Genomic DNA, 23,677 nt, shown 5'->3' with positions numbered 1-23,677 from the left:
GAAGAGGTATATAGGAGGGAGTACCAACTCTTACATGAACAAGACTAGTTAAGGCTTAGAAAGGAGTTAGGTCTTAAAAGGTAGGTGTAGGAGGCTACAGGAAGATTTGTTCTTCAGGCAACAAGAATAGTTATTCCAACGCTTTGGAAGTGTGAACAGTATGTATTAGGGAAGAACCAGGAATTTAGGAATATAAGGTGAGAAAGTAGAGAAGGGGTCATTTCAGTGTAGGTAAAGAGAATGGAGTCTGAAAACATTAGGTTAGCCTGTAGATTTTGCAGAATTACTAGAAAGTTTTCTGTTGTATGGAGAATGGAGGTAGGAAGGGAAAACCGGAAGCTCGGAAGTCAGTAAAGAGACAAGTGAGATAGCCTGGATAATATTTAAGAGGCTTTTAATAGAGGAATTTGTTAGCTTTAAAGGAGTAAGGGATTCCTAAGATGATTCGCAGATACCTGTAATAATAAATACCAGTAGTGGGCCTCCCTGGTGGCGCAGCGGTTGAGCGCTGGGTTGCAAAGCTGCCCGCAGCCTCTGCAGTGCCGGTTCAATCCCCGGCTGCTCCCCGGCCACCAGAGGAGGGTCCCACATGGCGCGCAGACCTCTCCTGCTGCCCACTCTGGCTCTGGTGAATTCTCTCACCTTCTCGCACCCAGTGCTTGTATAAATAAATAAATAAATCTTTAAAAAATAATAATAAATACCAGTAGTATTTATTGTAACATTTTGAGAGAGCAGCAGTGATAATTACAGGGCAGAGTAAATAATGAATTGTGTACTTGGGAATCATTTGCAGTAGTCAGAGTTCAAGAAATAACAAAGGAAAAAGTAGTAAAAGTGAAAAGGGAACAATGAAGACCAAGCCTTGACATCAGTATTTGGAGCACAGTAACAAAATCTATGTATTGGTACTTAAAGATTTCTCTTCTAAAGGACTTGGGCATGTGTAAATTTGTAAAAGAATCAATTTTCAGATTCTCAACTATACCTTTTTTTAAAATTTTATATATATTTCACGTCATTCTCCTCAGTTATAGTCCCCTTATAATTCCCACCAACAGTTCACCTGTGCCCCATCACCGTAGTCACCTGTGCTCTTCTCTCCTGTTTTGATCCCTTTCCCTCCCCTGCAGTGTCTCTTGATGTATAGTTGCTTGGTTTTTAATTTATTACAATTTTTTTCTAATTTACTATACTTATTTTTTCTGATCCCTTATTTGATACCCCTACATTTCCTCCTATAAGTGAAACCATCTGATATATTTCTTTTTCTTTCTGGCTTATTTCACTGAGCATAATCCCTTCCAGCTCCATCCATGTTGTTGTGAATGGCATGAGTTTATCTTTTTTGATTGCTGAGTAATTTTCCATTGTGTGTATGTACCACATCTTCTTGATCCAGTCTTCTTTCTTTGGGCATTTGGGTTGTTTCCATCTTACCTATTGTAAATAGTGCTACAGTAAACATAGGGGTGCAGGTGTCCTTTTGAATTAATGTTTTTGTGTCCTTTGGGTAGATTTCTCAGGGTGGAATTGCTGGGTCATACGGAAGCTCCATTTTTAGTCGTTTGAGGAATCTCCACATCGCTTTCCATAGTGGTTGGATCAGTTTGTTTCTATTCCTTTTCAACTGTTTTATAATTTTCTTTGTATAAGTCCTTCACCTCTTTTGTTAGGTTTATTCCCAGGTATTTGATTTTTTTTTTTTTTGTTTCAATTATAAAAGGGATGGTTTTCTTTTTCTTCATTCAGATTGATTGATTGCATATAGAAAGGCTACTGATTTTGTGTGTTGATTTTGTATCCTGCTTCTTTACTAAACTGGTTATTTTCATTAGTTTTTCTGTGGAGTTTTTAGGGTTCTCTATGTGTATTATATTGTCTGCAAATAATGATGGTTTCACTTATTTCCCTATGTGGATTACTTGTATGTCTTTCTCTTGTCTTATTGCTCTGGCTAGGACTTCCAGTATTATATGAAAAGCAGTGGTGAGAGTGGACATCCTTGTCTTGTTCCAGATCATAAGGCTTTCAGCTTTTCACCAATGACACTGATAATGGCTGTGGGTTTGTCATAAAAAAAATCTCTGAGGTAAAGACACAGGAAACTACATAATGAAATCTAGAACTAATTGTTAAACTTGAAATCCCATAAGTAATTTGTTCAAATCAAAATACAAATCAAAATCTGAGATTATGGTGATACTAATGAAAGTTCTCCATTATTTCACCATCTTTTAAGAAACATACTCTGGAGACAACAGAATTAATCTACTAACATGTCTATTTGTCTTGGCATTCTTTTCTTGAGAACTGAGACTTTGCTTTCTACCATGTAAGTTTTTGATCCATATATAGCATGTATGTTATAAAGGTGGACAGGCCTTTTTAGATCCCCCCTCAAAAAAGTCTGTTTCTATCCCTTTCCCCTTCAGTTTTATACATTGACCCCACAAATGGTAGCAGACACTATTTTCATGTTATAAAACAGTCTCCCAAAGTAGTTCTTTAACATTATGTGTTAAACTTGTCCATGATGGGAGGAGAGGTTGGGTAAAACAAACTTTTCAAGTAGTTTTTGAGACATCTTTTTTTTTTTTTTAAAACATAGTCACAGGGATGCTTCTGAATTTCAATTTAAAGGATTTTGTGATAAATTGTTAGAATAGGTAAGCATTTGCAAAGTTTTTTGTTACAAAATTAATATAAAAATATCACTAGATTACTGTCAACATGTCAAACAGAATTAAAAAATAATAAATGGTACCATTAAAGATGGGAATAAATCTAACCAAAGATGTGTAAGACCTCATATCATAAGGTGAAATTGTGTGTTTTCTGGAGAGACACTAAAGAATAATCTAAATGAAGGAGATAAATGATATTTATGGCTTGGGTGAGTTGGTATTATAAAGTGTTAATTCTCCCCAAATTTGTGTGTAGTGAATAAATTTTTAATCAAAACCCCACGATTTTTTTTGGGGGGGGGAATTTGCTGGCTTATTTTTAAATTTGTATGAAAATGCAAAGGGACAAAGTAAACAATGCATTTTAAAATGTTCTGCCATATATTAAGATTTAATTTAAAGCTGATACAAGGATAGACATAAATAACACTAGAATAGAATGTAATTTAGAAACAGATTGCACATTAATGAACCCTTAATATATGATATAGATGGAACTGTAGAGCAATGGGGAAAAAATGATTGGCCCAATAAATGATGGGGGTAACAATTAAAAGGAGGAAATAAAGACAAAATTGAATTCCTCTTTCTCACCATACAAAATAATTTCAGGTATATTAAAGACCTAAGTTTAAACTGTTAATTGTCTTTAAGAAAATAAAAATTGGGTTTTTTTAATATTTTATTTATGTGTACAAGAGCTGGGGTGTAGGCCGGAAGTGGGGGGATAATAGGATTCACCAAAGACAGAGTGGGAAGCATAACAGACAGACTGACTGAAATACACTGCTGAGAGGAGCAGTGGTCAAGACAGAAGTCTGCTGCACCATGTGGGTCATCTCCCTGGCCGGGGATGGAACTCATGCTGCAGTCGCTGGTGATAGCTTGGTAGTGCTGAGACTTTAACCCCTGTGCCATCAGAGAGGCCCTAAAACAATATTCTTATGATCAGGGGGTAGTGAAAGATTTGTTTAATCAGAAAAAAAAAAAATCAATCTTGTAGCAAAAAGTTGGTAAAACAGATTTATGTGAAGAATTTCTATCTAAAAAAATACTGCTATGAGTGGAAAGACATGCCACACAGAATGAGAACATACAACTGGCAAGAATAGTATCCAGAATATATAAAGAACTTATTCAGAGCAACTAGAAAAAAATTTGCCAAGGACTTCACAAACTTGACCCAAGAGGAAATTTTAGTGGCCTGTAAAATGAACCATGATTATCCTAAACTGTGAGGAAATGTCAACACACAGTTGGCAGAAATTAAGTTTGATATTCCTAAATGTTTATTAGGTTCGCAAGCAGTGTAAACTTTTGTCCAGGGTGTCCCCTTTTTGTTCCTGTAAGCATATAGTTAACTTAGATGTCATGGAGGACTGATTCATTGTGGTGTGTAGTATCGGGTGAGTAGGGGGTCTGTATTCTGGTTCCAAAAAGAAAATAGTGACATTAAAAAGTACCAAATGAAATAGGAGTTACTGCCTCTATGGTCCTATTATTTAGGTTCCAAGAGATAAGAGAAGAGATGTTACTAGGGGTTTCAGAAGACCTTCATAGTGGTTGATTGCAAACTGGGTGAGAAAATTGGATAGAAAAGCAAATGTCAATTCAAGCACAACGTAGTTAATAAAAATCTAAGCAAATAGGTATGTAAGAATCAGAGTTGTGGGAGCTTTGTATACAGGAATGGCCTAATCTCGGATAAAATTGGACTGTCATTCTACTTTATACTTTCATTTATGATTAGTGTTTAGATATAAGTCTTATGTAGCATCATAATAGGCTTGCTTATTTGTTTTAAACTAATTCTGTCTTCAGACATGGATATCAGGAAGTAGAGTTAAATTGGTCTTGGTCTTTAACTTTGGGGATACCATTTAAAATTGGAATTAGGTAGGTATCTTTTCTCTATTTTAAAACTTATGGACTCAGTTATTTAATAAATATTTAATGGCCATTATGTGCCACCTGCTGTGTATTGGGAATACAGTGTTGTTTTTATGGGTGTATTTTTCTAGTGAGGCAGTTATTGAGTAAACTAATGTGAAATTGCATCTGTGGCAAATGCTAGAAAGAAAAGTACACATCCCTTAGAAATCGGTTTGAAGGATGAATTGTTTTTTTCATTAATGCCAGTCATTCCATTTGGTTCTTGATTGTGACTTTTGTTTCTCTATTGAACTTTGGATACGAGGATTTCCTATGCATCTTCTCTTTGTCCACCATTGTTCTGCTTTCTGATTCAGTTGCTTACCTCCCATGCCCAATTCCTTACTTGTCAGTGATAGGGACAGTAAGGACCAGGCTGCTCTTTATTGTAATAACCCTGACGATTGCTGCAGGGATTCTTTTCTGACTCTCATAGCTGCTTTATATTAAACTTGGAAAATATCCTTGAAATTGCCTGTTTGTTCCTCTCCACTCTCAACAGTTTATATTTTACTTCTGTTAGCTTGTTGGGCTGTTGTTTAATTTAGTTTCTTCTCATTTGACTTCATTGATTTAATTTCTCTTTCCTTGAGGTCATTTTCTTGTTTTACAGCTTCATTATGGATTATTCTCTTATGGTTTTAATGCCATTATAATTTATTCTTCATTCCTGTAATATTTAGGGTTATAGGATTGGAGGTGATTAAGCACTACACTTCTTCCATTTTGATGCTATCTTCTACCAATGATTCTTCTTTTTTTTTTTTTTCAAAAAAAAAAGATTCATTCACTTATTTATTTATTTATTTATTTATTTATTTATTTATTTATTTATTTATTTATTTATTTATACAAGCACTGGGTACAGTCAGAAGTGCAGGAGGGTGAGAGAATTCACCAGAGTCAGAGCGGGGAACAGAACAGGCAGAGCGATGAAATACACTGCTGAGGGGAGCAGCGGGCGCAGCAGGAGAGGTCTGCATGCCATGTGGGACCCTCACCAGTGGCTGGAGATTGAACTGGCGCTGCAGAGGCTGCAGGCAGCTTCACAGCCCAGCACTCAACCACTGCGCCACCAGGGTGGAGGCCCCTGATTCTTCATTTTTGATAGTCATTGACATGTTTGATCATTTAGTGAATTCTGTATACCCTCCCTCTTTTTAATCCGATGCTTAACATTTTGCCATCTGGACCTCGAACAGTTGGCATTTGATAATTTGAGCATTGCTATTGATGGTTTTGTAGGCTTGGTTTTTTGTTGGGAGGGACTTTGTTTTCAGTTGTCAGAGGTATATTTCTACTCTTTGGAAAGTAACTTGTTATTCAAGTTTGAGGAAATTGCTATAGAAAATCTGTAGAGTTAAATATGAAGACAGTTATATTTAAAATAAAGTTATATTTTTCTAGATGCAAAGTTTTATAACATTTCCTTTTTTCCTCTTCTAGGTTTAACTATAGATCAACACATCATCTTGCATCTCATGGGTTCTATGAATTTTTAAATTGGTTTGATGAAAGAGCATGGTATCCACTAGGAAGAATAGTAGGTGGTACTGTAAGTATATCAGCAGTTATTTATGTTAATAATAACATTTTATAGTTAATTATTAATTGGTAAGGTGATGGGGATTCCTGAACATTTTGTATAGTTAACAGATACATTTTTCTGTAACCGACTATCCAGTATTTAATTTACTAAGTCTCTTTTCTTTATACTTTCCCTTAACCCCCAACCTGTTTTGGGGTTATCTCATATTAGTCCCTACTTCTGACAAGTGATAAAGGCTGGGTGGGGATCTCTCATCACACTGTATTGTAAGTTCAGGTTATTTATGTATTTTGTTTTGTTTTACAGCAACTTGATTGAAAAAAATTTTGGAAAGAAATCAAAATTTAGACAAAGCAGACAGAAAAATTCTAATTTTCCAGGTCCCAAATATGACTTAAATACTCTTAATTGAGTATGACTATAGTTGATAGAAAATTATATCAGAATGACATAAGGGAAAATATTTTTAGGATTATGGGAGAAACATGTTATTAGTATTTTTTTCAATCAGTTTTCTCAGAGGTTTATCATTTTATTATATTCTTAACCCAAAGAAACATTTACTTGGTTGATAATCTGTATTGTTTATCTTCTAAGTATTAATTTCAATTTATTTTCATCCTCCCACTTTTTCTTGAGTTTACTTAGTTGTTTTTTTCTGACTTACTGATACAGTTTGCTCAATAATTTTCACCCCTTTTATTATTAAGGTACTGCAAGGCTATAAATTTCTCAGGTATCACTTTTAGTATCCCATAAGTTTTATTAGGTAGTACTTTCATTATCATTTAATAAAAAGATATTTTAATTTCTATTATAAATTCCCCTGACTTACGGATTATTTAAATTATATTCTTAAACATAAGAGAATTCCTACTTATTTTTTCTCCTTTTTCCCCCAAATATATTGAGGCTACAGAACAAATTTTGTTATTTTAGTTTTATGAAATTTATTGAGATTTGATATATATAGCCTAGTACATAGGCAAATTTTATAAATGTTCCATCTTGTGTTTGGATGGAAAATGTTTTCCCTCATTTTGATGATCTCCAATGCAAATTAGAAATGTATTGAATGGTAGAAATGTGAAATATGGCTATTATCTGCATTTCTTGTGGTACTAATCTTTATTGTATTAATATTTGACTATAGATTGTTTCCTGATGTGTTTATAAGTTTTTTTATCTTGAATTTATCCTCAGTGGAGGCTTGTATCCTAGGATTTGGTTCAATCCTCATAATAATCTTTTCTCAACTTTGCCAGAGTTTCCCTGGTCTTCAGACAATTTTTAGAGTTTATTTTTCAGCTTAAGGTTTTTTTAATACCTAAAGTTGTTTAAAATGTGGGACCCATACTCACACATGTGAATTTTTTTGTTTTTGGACTTTGTTTTTTTCTTTTTAAAGATTTGTTTATGCATATAAGAAATGGGGTACAGGCCAGAGGTGCTATCGGTGGTGGTGGTGGTGGTGGTGGTGGTGGTGAGAGGATTCACCAGAGACAGAGTGGGGAACAGAACAGGTAGATTGACCGAAATTCACTGCCGAGGGAAGCAGTAGGTAAGGCAGGAGAGGTCTGCTGTGCCATGTGGGTTAGCTCCTTGGCAGATAGCTTCATAGTGCTGTGATTCAACCCCTTACGCCACCAGGGAGGCCCTGGACTTGGTTTCTATCCAAAGCTTTGGAAGTCGAGCAGATACTCCCCATAGTTTCCCTTGATGAATGGGTAGAATTTGTCTAATCTAGGTATAAATAGGCCCTGGCTTTATCTTAAAGTTAGGCCTTATTTCTGATCCCTATGTTGGTTAATAACTCTCTATCCAGTCCCTGAGAGGTTTATCAGTGTTGGGGTAACTTTTCTCTCTCCCTCTTGTGAGCTCTTATAATGTCGGTACCTAACTTTGAATTTTCTCTTTATTTTTGACAGCTGAAGAGTTTGTATATGCTTTTCTTGTTATTCATGGGTGATTTGTTTTTGTTTGAGTTAAGGTTTTTTGATCCTTTCATCTAATACTTTGTATTTCAGCTATATTTTATGTATCAGCTCAGTTTGCTCTATTATCACAGATATATTGAGTTTATCATTGACAGTATTTTCAAATTTTATTTTCATGTTCTTTGAATTAGCTTGACAAAATCATACATTGGCACCTTTGCATCATATGTGGAATGCAACAAAATTTTAATATTTGAATGGTGATGATTGCCACATTATTTCCCTTTCTTAGCCCATTCCCTTTCCATCCATTCCATAAGCATTGAGCATCCACTTTATGCCTGTTATTCTGGATGGTGGGTAAATTTTTCCTGCCCTTCCGAAGCTTATAGTCTTGTGAAGATGCTTAGTTGATAGACAGTAAATAAGTAAAATAAATAATATGTGGGAAAAAATAGAATGTGAAATGATGATAAAGGCTTTGGGGGAAAAACAAGGGAATAGGTTAAATACTATGGGGAGTTTGCAATTTTAAATTGTATAACTAGAAAAGTAAGCTTAAAAATTCTTTGTAGTTTTAGTAATGAAGAAAAGAATCTTAGCATTTTACCTACTTATTCTAATGTAATACACATCTTAAGCACTGATGGATAGCTCAAAATAATGTCCTATTTTGAATTTCCTTTTTTTTTTTTTTTTTTTTTTTAAGGGACAGGCTGAGGAGTACGATTTGTTAACAGGCCTCTCTAGCTTTTTGATTTCCCTTTCATCCTTAAATACTTAAGTGTAGTGTAAATGCATTCAACCCTCCAAAGAGTCCCAGAATACTCTGAATTCACCAGTGGCTAGTCCTCCTTTTGCTAGCTAGGGTTGTTTACTTTCCCATCATCTTGGCTTTGAGAGGAACATTGTTTAAAAATATCATTTAAGTAACATTGTATATAACTTTTCTTCATCATCTCTTACCCAGTCCCTGATACACACAAGTATGGGCAAAATTGGAGCATGTTAATACTTAGCCTTATGGGAAGTTAGACTTGGATCCTGTTTTGAATTGAAAACAGTAAGGTTTAGTGGGGTCAATGAGAATATTATCTATAGTTTTCCATTGTTAAACATTTTCCTTTTTAATCACTCCTTCTGTTTGATATTTTATATAAAAAAGGATATCCATTTATGTATGAGCTTTTGTCTTTGTAGCTAATCCAAAAAATATTTAATTTTGTAGTGAGTGCATGTACTAATTTTGTAGTGTATGTCTTGAGAATAAGCTTATATTTACTATAAGCAATATATAACAAGAAAAGAACTTTTTATGTAGTGTTCATTAATCTTGTTTTACAATTAATTAAATTTTCCATTTTTTAAATTCTAGGTTTACCCAGGGTTGATGATAACAGCTGGCCTTATCCATTGGATTTTAAATACTTTGAACATAACAGTTCACATAAGAGATGTATGTGTGTTCCTTGCACCAACTTTCAGCGGCCTTACATCTATATCTACTTTCCTGCTTACCAGAGAACTTTGGAACCAAGGAGCAGGACTTTTAGCTGCTTGTTTTATTGCTATTGTACCAGGTTACATTTCTCGGTCAGTAGCTGGATCCTTTGATAATGAGGGCATTGCTATTTTTGCACTTCAGTTCACATACTACTTGTGGGTAAGTAACACTTAACTATTTTGCTACTATTACTTTTGGTTGAAATGCTGTAAGTTGTATGCATGTGGTTTTTTTTGTTTGTTTTTGTTTTTTTTTTTTTAGAAGGAATTCAGTTTATTCAGATAATTCTTCTTTAAGTTTCCAAACAATATTTACAAATAAACAGGTTTGTTTATAATGTTTGATGAAATTTTAATTTGTTTAATTTTTATTTTAGAATCAAAACTACTTGAGGGGGTGAAAAAGAAAATATTCCATTTTTTTCATGTTCCGTTTCAAAGTGAAAAATTTTCAATATAACAGTATTGCATGTGTTTTATATCTGTATCATTGCAAACAGAGTTCTGTTACTGTTCAGAGTAAATGTCATAATGAGTAACATTTAAAAATGTCAGATAACTTTTCTCTCATAAGATTTTTAAAATCCTGTTATGCTTCCTTTACACATGATGAAAAATATCCTTCCTTTAGAAGTCATAGCCTCAATTAGAGGCTATCAAAAAAAATTGATTTCGGGGGAGAGTGGTCAACTTAAGAAAGTTGAAATGTGATTCAGTGACTTGAAATTTGGGAATCTGTTTTTGAAATTTGCATTCTTTTGCTGTTGCTGAGTTATTGCTTCATTCTTGAACGTGTATACCTTTTCTTTTTTCCTTACTTTATTGGCTAGTACTTCCAATACAATGTTGAAAAGGAGTGGTGGGGACTTCCTGGTGGCCTGAGGGTTAAGTATCAGCACTATCACCACTGTGGCCTCAGTTCAATCCCCAGCTAGGGAGTCAGTCCACATAGGGCACAGCAGACTTCTCCTGTCTTGTGCACTGCTGCCCTCAGTGTATTTCAGTGAATCTGCCTGTTCTGCTCCCCATTCTGTCTCTGGTGAATCCTCTCACTGCTCCTGCACCTCTGGTCTACACCCCAGTTCTACACATACACACCATAAAAAAAGAAAAAGGAGTGGTTAAAGGGGACATCTTACCTCGTTGCTGATCTAATGGAAGTTTTCCATTTCCCACCATTAAGTATGATGTTAGCTATAAATTTTTTGTACATACTCTTTATCAAGTTGCAGACATTCTACTCTATTGTTAGTTTGCTGAGAGAGTTGATCATAAATGGGTGTTGGATTTTGTTAAATGCTTTTTTTTTTTTTTTTTTTTGCATCTACTGATACAGGTAGATAATTTTTTTTTTTTAGCCATTTGATGTAATGAATTACATTAATTGATTCTTAAATGTTGAACCCAGGATAAATCTCTCTTGGTCTTGGTGCTTAATTCTTATAATATGTTGTTGGATTAGATTCGGTTAAGATTATTTTGATTTTTCATATATGGTAGTGGGAAATTTTGATCTTTAGTTTTCTTATAATGTCTTTTCCTGGTTTTGGTATTAGCATATTGTTGGCCTCATAGAATAATTTAGGAAATATTCCCTCTGATTTTATTTTCTGAAAGAGATTGTAGAAAATTTGGTATAATTTCTCCCTTATTTGATAGGATTTACTAGTGAGCCCACCTTGGCCATATGCTTTTTTGTTGTGAAAGTTTATTAATTATTGATTCAATGTCTTTAAGACCTATTCAAATTGTCTGTTTCTTCTTGTGTGAGATTTAGCAAATTTTGGCTCTCAAGGTATTGGTCCACTTCATCTACGTTACCAAATTTGTGGACAAAGAGTTGCTCATAGTATTCCTTTATTTGGGGGTGATGTTCTTTCAATTACTTTCAAGCTCTAGCATTTACTGAGTTTGGGGGCAAGAATATATCAACATAATTTTTTGAAATTACATAATATGTATAGAAAATGCCTTCAAGGAAATGTACCAAAGCATTAACAATGGTTATTTCAGTATGACTAAATTATAGAAATGGTGGTATTACTGCTATTCAGCAAATATTTAGAGCTAAACATTGAAATCTCCAATCATAAACTGTTTCTTTTAGTTTTGTCAGTTTCTGCTTTTCATTTTATTAGATTTATTATTTAACTAGACTTTAGAGATCTTTATTTTAGTAAAAGATTTTTTTCTCTCTAAAAATATTCCTTGTCCTAAAATTGATTTTGTCTGCTATAAAGTTGCTATTCTCTCTCACATGATTCCTGTTTGCATGGTATATCTTTTTCCATATTTTAATGTCAGACTGTTTTGTATTTATAAAGTTAAAGGTTTTATAAATAGCATATAGTAGGTGTTGTGTTGCTTTTTAACCTTCCTGACCTTTTCTGCATTTTGATGGAGTATTTAGTCCATTTATATTTAATGCAGATTTTTTAAATATGAAATACCTATCTGCCACTTTATCTTCTTTTGTCTCATACCTTTTTTGTTCCTCTTCTTCCTTCACTGTCTTTGTATTAAAATATATTTTCAAGTATTATTTTAAGTGATTTTCACTTGTTTATAATGGTTGATAAAAAGAATACATTATGTATCCTTATTCTTATCACAGTCTATTTCAGGTTAATCCTGACATAATCTGGTAAAATCTAGCCATTTCAGTACAGTTCCATTGTTTTTTCTCCATTCCTTTGAGCTGTTATTTACAATTATATTTTTCCTATGTATGTTATGAACCTATGTATACAGGTTGTAACTTTATACATGTATTATATAGCATTTATATTTTTTCTAAAATATTAGAAGAAAAAAATGCTCCAGATTTGCCATTTTCCATGTTCTTCATTCTTTCCCAGTGATATTATTTCTTTATGAAGTCCCAAACTGCCTCTCAAGCATCATTTCCTAAATTCTCTCCAGTTCCTTGTGAATAGTTCAAGTGATGTTTTCTGCATTTGCACATGTTGCTATTTCTTAATTGTTGACTCCTCTTTCCACATTCATACTTATCCTCTGGGCCACTATTTACAACCTTAAGCATTCTCTACATAGATTGTTTACTCATTTCTGTTTTCATAGCACTTAGTTCATACTACTTGCCTCTTATAGCACTTAGTGTATACTATATTTCATTTATTCTAGGAATTATACTTTCCACCTTTTTGCATCTCTGAAATTGGAGCATTTGTTAAGAGTCATAGTCCATAAAGTCTGTGAAATACTGTGTACAGTTTATTCATGTTTTTCCATTTACCTACTCCTGTAGATCATGAGCTTTTTGTGGGCTCACAGTTTTAGATTTCACATTCCTACTACCAGAATAGATCCACTGTGAGTGGTTGACTAGACACTCTGCACCTTTCTTGACTCACGGCTGTTAAAAGCTCTGCTCAAATAATGCCTCCTTACTAAAACTTCTTATAATTTTAACCCAGCCAGAAATGCTTTCTTGCCTTTAGCATTCAGAATCTTCCAGGTATTTTGGCAATCTATATTCACCATTTGATCACTAATGTACTGTACTTTGACTGTAGTTCTTGCTTTTGTGTCTTCTCAGTTGTGGCAGAACTTAGTTATAATTAGTATGTCCAAATAACATTTTTTTGTGTACTAGTAAATATTAAGGAACATGTTTGAATCACAGTGTATATCTTTTTCTCATTTTCTCTAAGCCCATACAGCTGGCTTTAGAATCTGAGGAATTTCAGGATTGTAAATATATCTGATAGTTTGGGGTAATATTTTGTAGCAGTCTGTAGGTCCAGTAATCAATAATAATTTAAATGAGGAAAGTTTTGTCTAAAGATGTATTAACTGATAGAAGAGATCAAAGTAAACACTATATTGGTATCCCAGGCCTGAGGGAGACTATTCACAGAAGGGAAAACTTGGAAAGAATTCAGCCCACCAGCAACATAGAAGTTCTGTGGTTTGGGTATGCTAGAGCTGTTTGGAGTTGCTGGACAAGCCGGTGACCACCATCTAGAGTATAGGCCTGTAGGGGCTGGGGGAGTTGGTGGCTTGTAGCATGGTGGTGTATTGTGGGAGTATTGTTACTGGGGTGGGGAATAGATAAGTTTCAGGGTAAGTGTGGAATTTCTGGTTAACATTTCCAGAGAACTGCAGCAGGATTATTACTAGAGCAAGGCTGGAAAGTCACATAAGGACTGTGTACTGTACTCATGACTGGAGTCAGCATTACCAGATGTTCTCACTTCTCACACCCATACTACCAAACGTATTTAACACCTGAAATAACTAGAAAGTCTCTACTCCTGCAGTGTTTTTCTAGCATACCCTAATGAGAAACTTTAACATCATAAAGTAAAAGTACTGAAAGGAATTCTGTTGTTTATCACAGGTGTGCATGCAGGGTTTAAAAGCAATAAAATAATTGACACAGTAATATAAGGGACTGAATAGCCATTTGCAAGTTTTCCCTGCCAATATTTTTCTTCTCTACCTTCAGTTTACTGGGCACCTTGTCCTATGTACTGTCTTTAGGTTAAACTGTTTTCTTGTTTGCGCTATTGTTCTACCTTTTGTGACACTTTTTTTTTTTGAGAGTCTTTGTTTCTGGCCTGTCGCATTAGGATTTTCTGAACATCCATTTCTTACTCATTCCATGATACCTGCTACCCTTTCTAAAAATTATGTTTTGGTTTCTCTGACGTTTGGCCTTTTTAGAATTTTGGCAGCACCACTTGGTTCCCCCTTACTTCTGGGGATTGGATATTACAAGAATAATCTCTTATCTGCCCTGAAAATTTTTCTCACTTAAAAATTTTCAATATTTTAATATGCAGTTGACCCTTGAACAACACAGGCTTGAACTGCATAAAATTAACTGTAGTGCATTCTCAACTGCTGTTATAATTTCATGGCCATTTCTGTTGCTATTTTGGTGAGCTCAAGTGTGGGGAATATCGCTTAAAATACTGTATAATTCTAATCATCACTGGGAGCAGTTTGTTGCGTGAGTAGAGTGTCTGTTGTAGGGTCTCTGGGCTTTCCCATATGTTTGCTATTGTGTTTAGTCCAATAACCATAAACTTTGATTAACACCATGGGACCTTTATGATATGTCACTAGGGGTGATGCTGGAAGTACTCCCAAGAAATTGAAAAGTCACAACATTACAAGAAAACGTAGAATTGCTTTTGATAGTACCATAGACAATAGTAATGTAGGTATTAACAGACAGTTTATCTTGTATACAGGCAACATAAAGTTTGGTATCAGTAAATATGGCATAGTTCTGTAAATGTAATTTCTCTACTTTCCATTATCTTAATAATTTCTCTAGCTTACTTTACTATAAGAAAACAGTATATGATACATATAACATACAAAATATGTGTTAATGAACTGTGTTATTGGTAAAGCTTCCATTCAACAGCTTAGTTAAATTTTGGGTGAGTCAGGTTACAGGGGATTTTCAAGGGTTAAACTGTACTCTCTTGCCTGTTGACATTTTATCATAAGACTTGCCTTGTTTTACTCTGTTAAAAGTAAACTTCAGTGCTTTTCAAAATCAAGGTGAATTTTTTGATAAGGGGTGTCTGTATTTTGTTATACTATGTTGAATTCAAAGCAACCTTTCACTCATCAAATGGTGGACAGCCAGATCCATCTTTGTATATGTTGCAAACTAAGAATGTATAGTTTTCCCTTCTTTTCTCCCTTTCATTTTTTTGATACAGAATTGCTTAAATTGTGACTTAGGTTGTCATTTCTTTAGGATATTCACTTGCTTAACATTAAAGATAACTCTATTAATAGCATAAATATTTAGAGCTTGTGTTTCTGAAATTTAAAATTCAGTTTTCTGAAGGTGCTAATATATTGGGCTTTTTCAAGTTAACATAGCAACTTCTAATCTGAAAATTATTTGATTAGTCAGCATTTTTAACCTTTATTGCAAGCTGTCTTTTCAGTTCACAGTAACTGAGATTTATACTGATAAATTATTAGGTCTTCTAGAAACTATTGTAGGGTTACAAAGTTCTCAAAGATAATTGATTATGATGCCTAAAAATTTATAGATGATTAAAAATTTAAAAATGGATGCTCAGAATTAGAATTAAAATAAGATAAGGATGATCACATATTCAAATAAAGTACAGAATAAGGTATTATGTGTAAGGAAACCAACATGAAAATGTGATATACTGAACAAATTCTTAGTTAAGATAGAAATTAGTCATTTTTAAATGGAAAATATAATTTGCCTTTTAATGATTTTTTTTTAACTGAAAATCTATAAGTAAAAAAGAATGAGTACTGTTCTTAAAATGTCTTACTGTTACCCAGTATTATAAAGAAACATGTTAAGTGGATCAGAATAACTTTGGTAGTTTTTTAAAAATATTGTATATAATATTAATATGTTACTTTGAGTAATGTAACTTTATAAAGCCTCTTTTTAGCAGGGGCATTTCTAGACATTTTTATTATATCAGTTGCTTGTTTTTTTGTTTTAGGTAAAATCTGTAAAAACTGGGTCAGTGTTTTGGACGATGTGTTGCTGTTTATCATATTTCTATATGGTAAGATTTTGTATTTGAAGCTACATGAAGACTGAAAGTCTTTGACATACCAGCTCCTCTTCTTCATCATTTTTTCCATACAGGGCTGGGTTTCTACTCTTTCTTTTAAAAAGCTTAGGATCTTAATTTTAATGTATAGAATTCTCTTTCACTATTGTCATCCTCTTCCATACTCCCATCCCTAGGACCTATATGAACTTTTTTTGCTTTGGTGGGGAGGACTAATAGGCAACCCCTCAAATGTGGTATTGGCAGCTAGTAAATTAAGTCTTTTCAAATGTAGAGCTTTGCTTAAGTAATGGACATAACCTCTAGGTTAAACTGTAAACTACTTAATTTTGCTTAAAGATTGCAGTTCAATATTACTTCTTCATTCTCCTGCCCTTTTTTGCCATGCTTATGACTGAAGCAGTAAACTACCTTGTTATATGCATTATAAAATGAATTTCCCTTACAGATACTTCTGAAATATTTTAGACAGTATGTTAGCAGATAAGCTTATAGGTAACTCTTAGTATAAATGATTCTCTTAGGCTTTATTAGAGCATATCCAAGAATTTTGATCTTGACCTTATATTTCCCATTATTGAATGTACTTTTAAAAAATAAATTTCATTAGTTGAGGGTAACCATTTATCCTCAGATTTTTTATTTTGACCAGAACACACTCAGTTATTCTAATTAAACAGTTACTCTACCTTTGTGATAATAGACTAAACATTAAAATGGGATTTTGATTTATAACTCAATAGCAGGAAATTTATACTCAAGGTATACCCTTTATTTGGAGACTCTTAAAGCGTATCCATATCATTTAGTATTCCCTTTAGTTGAAATGTTCGCTTATGCTAACAACATTTATTGCTCTTATTCTCAGTGAAGCTTCTTGCAAAAATCTATCATCAAAATAGGCAGGGGGTAGCGAGTTTTTGTTGTATGGGGAATAAGAGCCATTTCTTTCTTTAATAATTCATGATCTTTATCCTACAAATCCTTATCTCTATGGTAGTCTTTTTACTGCCAATGTACAAATTACAATGTTCTCAACATTTTTATTAAGTTTAATTAATTTTTAGCAGTTCTCCAGTGAATGTAAAAAATATTGGATTTATAGAATTGTGTTAATCTCAAAATTAAGAAATAGGTTGGTTGTGGTTATATATAAATCCATCTGTAAGTATTTCAAAATTGCTAAAAATCCTAGTGCTTTAGATTTGCTCATTATATGTTTAGGTTGTCATAACAAATACAAGTTTCCTGTTTTAGAAAACAAACTTAAATTGTTTAACTTAGCATTTATTTACCCATAGGTCTCTGCTTGGGGTGGTTATGTGTTTATTATCAACCTTATTCCACTGCATGTATTTGTATTGTTACTGATGCAGAGATACAGCAAAAGAGTCTACATAGGTAAGTGGCCTGACTTTTGAAATCTATTAGCTGCTAAGAGGTGTTTCATATACATTCTTTTCAATGAACAAACATTTGTTTGGCCAGTAGTACCCATGAGAAGGTAAAAATAAATTCGTTTCTTTTATATTAAGAAGGGTCAAGCATTTTTACCTGTTACGTATTTTTGCTTGATGAGGTTTTTGTTTTGTAGTAATTACGTTAAGGTTTAATATTTGTGAGCCTTATTCAAAATTTGGGAGGGGAGTTTCCATCATGAGAAAGATAATATTCAAATTCAGCATACTCACCGTGAGAGATTTAACATTCTCATAGTAAACAAGCTGGGAAACTTTGAAAGCCCTTTCTGAATATATTGTTAGTCTGTTTGGACTGTTGTAACAGAATACTATAGACTGTATAGGTTACACAGAAATTTGTTTCTCAAATTTTGGAGGCCAGAAGTCCCAACATCAGGGTCCCGGTATGATCAGATTTTTATGAAGGCTCTCTCCCTGTTTCATAGCTGGCACCTTCTCTCTTTGTTGTCACATGTGAAAGGAAATGAGTAAACTCTTCATGGGGCTTCTCTCCCTGTTCATAGCTGGCACCTTCTCTCTTTGTTGTCACATGTGAAAGGAAATGAGTAAACTCTTCATGGGGCTTCTTTTAAAAGGATACTAGTTCCCTTAGCTTCCATGGCTTAATTAGCTGCCAAAGGCCCCCTCTTAATATCATCACCTTGGGCATTAGATTTTCAAAATTGAATTTTGGTGGGTGACACAAACAGATCATAATATAACTGAGTTTGTTTGTACAAAAGTGTTTATTTTTGCTACAGTTTTAAAATACTTCTTTTGAAGAAGATGCTTAGTGATAGATGATATCTGGAATCTTAGAGCTCATTTTCCATGGTAGAGACAGAACTTTTATGGGTTCAAGTTATCAGAAAAGTTGTAATCTGAAACCACTGTCTTAGTAAATACACCAGCCTGTGGAAAACAGTAACACAAAGATAAAGCTTATTTATTTGATTAAAAAGCAGCAGTTTCCAGTTCCTCTAAAACTTAATCATAGAATTACCATGTGACCCAGAAATTCCACTCCTTAGGTATAAGAGAATCAAAAATACATATCCACAAAAAAACTTGTACATTAATGTTCATAGCAGCACTCATTATTCATATCAGCCCAAAAAATGAAGACAACCCAAAATGTCTATGAACAGATGAATGAATAAAGCATAGTATATCCATGCAGTGGACTGTCTCTTGGCCATAAAAAAAAAAAAAAAAAAAAAGAACAAAGTACTGATAACATGCTACCTTGGAAGCCTTGCAAACATTATGCTAAAATATGCCAGACACCAAAGACAATAAAGGATTTTTCTTTTATGTAATGTCCCAAATATGCAAACCCTTAGAGATAGAAAGTAGATTGAGTGATTGCAAGGCTTGTGGAGAGGATTGGGGAGTAGAGGTGTGACAGGTTAATGGGTTATGGGGGGCTGAAGTTTCCTTTAGGGATGAGAAAATACATTAGATAGTGATGATAGGTACACAATTTTGTGGACATAATAAGGACTGAGACTCAGTGATACATTTTTAAAGGGTGAATTTTTTATAGAGTATGAATTATATCAATTAGAAGCAAAAAAAGGAACAAAAATCACAATATAATTTAAGTCATTTCAGCGTTCTTTATAACAAGCACCACTGAAATGATTATAAACTTCTTATGTGCCACAAATTGTCCTTAGTTCATTTCATGTATTTAACTCATATTCATAAGCACACTTGGAGAGTAGATAATGTTACTATCCTTATTTTGCAGATGAGAAAACATAATTTGCTCAAAATCATGTGACTTTTAATGGAACTGAAGCATGAACTTAGATGTTTTGACTTAGCAACCCTCAAAATCACCAAAACCATGTACCTATCATATAAATAAATACCTGATTGTTGGAATACACCAACCAATGATTAGATTAAACTATAATTCTTAGCTTTTAGTTTTGGAAAGACATAAGATTGAATGGTTATTGGAGAGGAGCTAATAGTTAAAAAATTTGTGAGTCCTGAAAATTTATGGTCAATGGAATAGAAATCAGGAGAAGACTGAGGGATAGGCTTTCTGTGAAATATCCTTCAATCTGGAAAAATAGGAAGAGCCAATGAAGTCAAAAGTAGCCAGATAAAATTGTTTTTTAAAGAGATTATAAAGAGAAAAGTATTTTCTACACAAGAGTTTAAAACTTGAACATAGTCAACTCCCCTTCATTGTTTAAGATCTAGTTGTATGTAAGAATTGAAAAATGACCTTGTGTTTTGGTAACTAGAATTTCTCTGGTTGCTTTAGGAAATCGTGCAGTTTAATACTGCTTTATGCTTTGGTTTACTCTTGAGCATATTTCTTCTCAGAGGGAAGGGAAATAAAGTAGTTTAGATGTTACGTGTGTGTATAAAATTCAATTTGGAAAATGTCTCTGGTGATAATTCATAGTATTCAAATTCTCTTGCCATACCATTCTTGTTTCATTTATCTTATGTATCTGTCTAGAAGTATTGTAGGTGATTTTTATGCTCTTTCATCGAGTTTACTTTAAAGTAACCAGAAAGTGGTGGTATATATGAAAGCATTAGAATACTTAAGGATTTTTTTTTTTTCAGCTTCACAAGTGGGTATTTTAGAGATTTATTTTGGCAGGAATATTTTACCTCAAGGTGCACTTTATAAGGGAGATGATGTTGCTTCTGACACCTACACTGTTAATTCATTATTAACTCACAACGGAATACTCTATCTTACACTAAGAACCAGGATGTTTAGCATAAGGGTCTTAACCTATAACCTAGTCATCATTATTTAGATCAAAAAGACCTCTCAGTAAATAGAATCGCTATGTTCTACAAACTAAACAGAGGTAAATGATTTGGTGCTCTTACATGGAATAGACCTGAGTAAGATTTCCTTGTAAGGGTCGTTCTCATTGAGAACTGTGTCTGTTTCATAGTCCAAATGATTTGCTTCTGTGTAGTAGAAGTTAACAGATTCTTAGTTAAATAAATTTAGAAGCCTGCTTCATTATGGTAATTTGCATGAAAAAAAAGGCTATATTAGGAGGCCCCGTTAAAGGTCCTAATACTGGGTTTATTCATGAATTGGGCAATATCCTTTCAAAATATTGCAAGGGACTACATAAAATAGGAAGGTATTTATAAATAGGAAGAGGGTGGGACAGGTTCTTAGCAATAGAAAATTTATTTCAGGGAAAGCCATCTTCCCCCAGGGAAAGGTTCTTATTCAGATTATCTCACTGAACAAATCCTTGCCCTCTAAGCAACACCTGATTGATTTGGTTAGTATTACATTTGGGGTGGGGTGGGGGTTGAAACTGCTATTGGCATTAAATCTGGCTGGGGCATGAAGGACTCGTTTTGAACCCTCTTTTTCTGTGTTTAAAAGACTTGAATCATTAACCTATTCAGTGATAACAATTTCTGTGTTATATTTTATGAATGAATGAAGTTTGCTGATACTTGTCTATTACTGTTTATTGTGACACATTTAGTCTATTAGGGGCCTGGAAGTTTACCAGAAAGCATTGTCTAATACTTCTTTCATATGTAAAAATTGCCTATATTTTTCATGAGATTGGTGTATATGTTTAGAGATTGTATGACATATATTTTTTTCATTATACTTTGATGTTAGCTCATTAACCACTGCCAGTAATTAAATGAATAGCTGATGGAATTGGGACTCAAACCCCCACCACCACCACTACCATGTGTTTCTTAGATTTGTTTTTTTCTGCTGCACTATGCAGAATTTCATTTTTGGTATCAGTGTGGAATGTATTTACTATTTTTGAGTTGTATTTAAGTGTATTTTGAACAAGTCCTTGCTTGTTTTTGCCCGTATTTGCCCGTATTTACTAATACGGGGTTTATAAAATATCTGCCAATGACTTTTTTTTTACATAACTTATCATGAGTAGTATCCTGGGAAAATTATTTTTCTCATGTTTACCAGTTAAGTTATATATTATTTTAGTATATATTATATTTTTCATATATGGCTTAATCATGCATTGGACAGGGGAAATACTTTTTAAAGCTTTAATGCATATAAATTTCTTACCATCATTCACCCTGCTCATATACTAGGGTTCATAGTATCCAAGAGTGTAGTATTTTATTAATCAGACTTTAAAATTCTTATAAGCCTTTAATCATATTTGTTAAATATAAAGCAATATCGGTTTGATTTTAAAGTATTTCCCTTCCCTCCCCTTTTTGTGTGTTAATACTATTTTGGTTAAGAGAGAAGGGAGGGATGATTTGATGGCATGAAAGGAATACTGTCAGTCTAAGTTTTGTATTATTTTGTCAGGGAGAAGGTATTTAAAAGTTATCTGGTATTGCAAGAGCTTCTCAAAAACTTAAAATTTTAGTTTAACTAGGATCAGACATTTAAAGTGACTTATAAAGGGCCTCCCCGGTGGCGCAGCGGTAGAGCGCTGGGTTGCGAAGCTGCCCGCGGCCTCTGCGGCGCCGGTTCGATCCCCGGCTGCTCCCCGGCCACCGGAGGAGGGTCCCACATGGCTCGCAGACCTCTCCTGCTGCCCGCTGCTCCCCTCAGCAGTGTACTTCGGTCCTTCTGCCTGCTATGCTCCCCGCTCTGGCTCTGGTGAGTTCTCTCACCCTCCCGCGCTTCTGACTGTGCCCAGTGCATGTATAAACAAAAAACAAAACTAACAAACAAACAAATAAAACATGCCTCTATAAAAAAAAAAAAAACTTAAAAAAAAAATAAAGTGACTTATAAAGTTTTTTTATTAAAATTATATTGGCTTATAATATAACCTATATAGGTTTCAGGTGCACAAATCAACATCTAATGTTCACTTCACCAAAACTGGCTTTTGCTTTATAGAAAACTCATTTCTGCACTGGAGTCAAGGGCAATGGTTTGCTTGTACTCTAAAATAATTTGATCCTACCTACCCACTACATACCCTGTAATAGTGAAAATATTTGGCACACTGTTTTCAAAGATTGCTGTTCTTCCCAAATCAAAGAGACGTTCTTTGATTAAAAACAAACAAAAATTGACCTTTTATGTATCTTTCTAATGATAATTTTTTTCTGAAATTCTGTAACACATGGGAAGTATGATCCTCAGTAATGAATGCCAGTAACTGTGCTTCCACAGGATGGCAGTGTGGTAACATTTTCATGATGTAATAAATGATTTACAACATTATTGGTGGTATGCATTTTCTGAGAGCGCACTACTTTGATGGCAGGCTTTACTCTACTGGTTTAAATAGTAGGAAAAAAAAGATTAGCATGGATGGATTAAAAGTTGTAATAGATATAGTTTGGTTAGGGCCCCTAGAAAGTTTGTACGGAAAATTGGTGGGAAATGATTGCTAAGGGTTTTTATTGCTGATGTCTTCTAAGACCATTAGACACTGGTACCAATGTTGTTGACTTCTTGTCATGTCAAGAGGAGATCTTTCCCATCTTTAAAGCATTTATAGAGCTAGAGTTTTATTTCACTGATGTCACGTGCATGTGCTTTATTGTATTTGGTTATTTGTGTGCATTTCTGATTTTCCCAATTCAGTTAGATATCTGACTCTTAGGATAGAGTTAATCTTAACAGGATTTTGTATTTTTAGAATATCATGTCCATAATTGATAGAAAATTACTATCTGAATAGTAAAAGAGGTAATTTTTATATATACTAGATGCTATATAGTATAAAGCCTGGAGAAAAGCATGTTTTAATTTTGCAGTAGAAATTGTTCTTTAAGTCACTTCTCTCTTTCTACTCAAGTGTATCTTATTCTTATCATCTGTATTTTATAAGAAGGATTTAAGTTGTTGGGATTTGGTCATAATCTCAAAAGATAGAATCCTGAACAACAAAATACCTCGAATCTAAAATTCCCAAATCATAAAGCCAAAAGATCAAAATCCTGAAACCATAATTCTGGAAAAAATAATTTTTGTAATTTTTTTAAAAGACATTTATCTACATTGTAAATTGGGATTTATTTGAAAAACAGAAACACAAAGAACACTTCATAAGGCACTTTTACACAATAAACTCAC

The 23,677-nt window shown here is 33.8% G+C and overlaps 1 protein-coding gene across 1 annotated transcript in view; it reads left to right on the top strand.

The window, feature by feature from the left end:
• Nucleotides 1-23,677, top strand: part of STT3B (STT3 oligosaccharyltransferase complex catalytic subunit B) — a gene marked incomplete at its 3' end in the record, with an annotated part of 74,904 nt that overhangs the window by 30,326 nt on the left and 20,901 nt on the right. Inside the window, exons 2-5 of the mRNA XM_084247212.1 lie at nt 6,066-6,174; nt 9,481-9,768; nt 16,094-16,159; nt 17,470-17,569. Coding sequence (XP_084103338.1) covers nt 6,066-6,174; nt 9,481-9,768; nt 16,094-16,159; nt 17,470-17,569 — 563 coding nt within the window. The remainder of the gene's footprint in view (nt 1-6,065; nt 6,175-9,480; nt 9,769-16,093; nt 16,160-17,469; nt 17,570-23,677) is intronic.

Source organism: Talpa europaea, assembly GCF_964194135.1.
Source record: "Talpa europaea genome assembly, chromosome: 11".
Taxonomy (NCBI): Eukaryota; Metazoa; Chordata; class Mammalia; order Eulipotyphla; family Talpidae; genus Talpa; species Talpa europaea.
The sequence above is the reverse complement of the archived record's forward strand: the minus strand, read 5'-3'. Positions and strand labels throughout refer to the sequence as shown.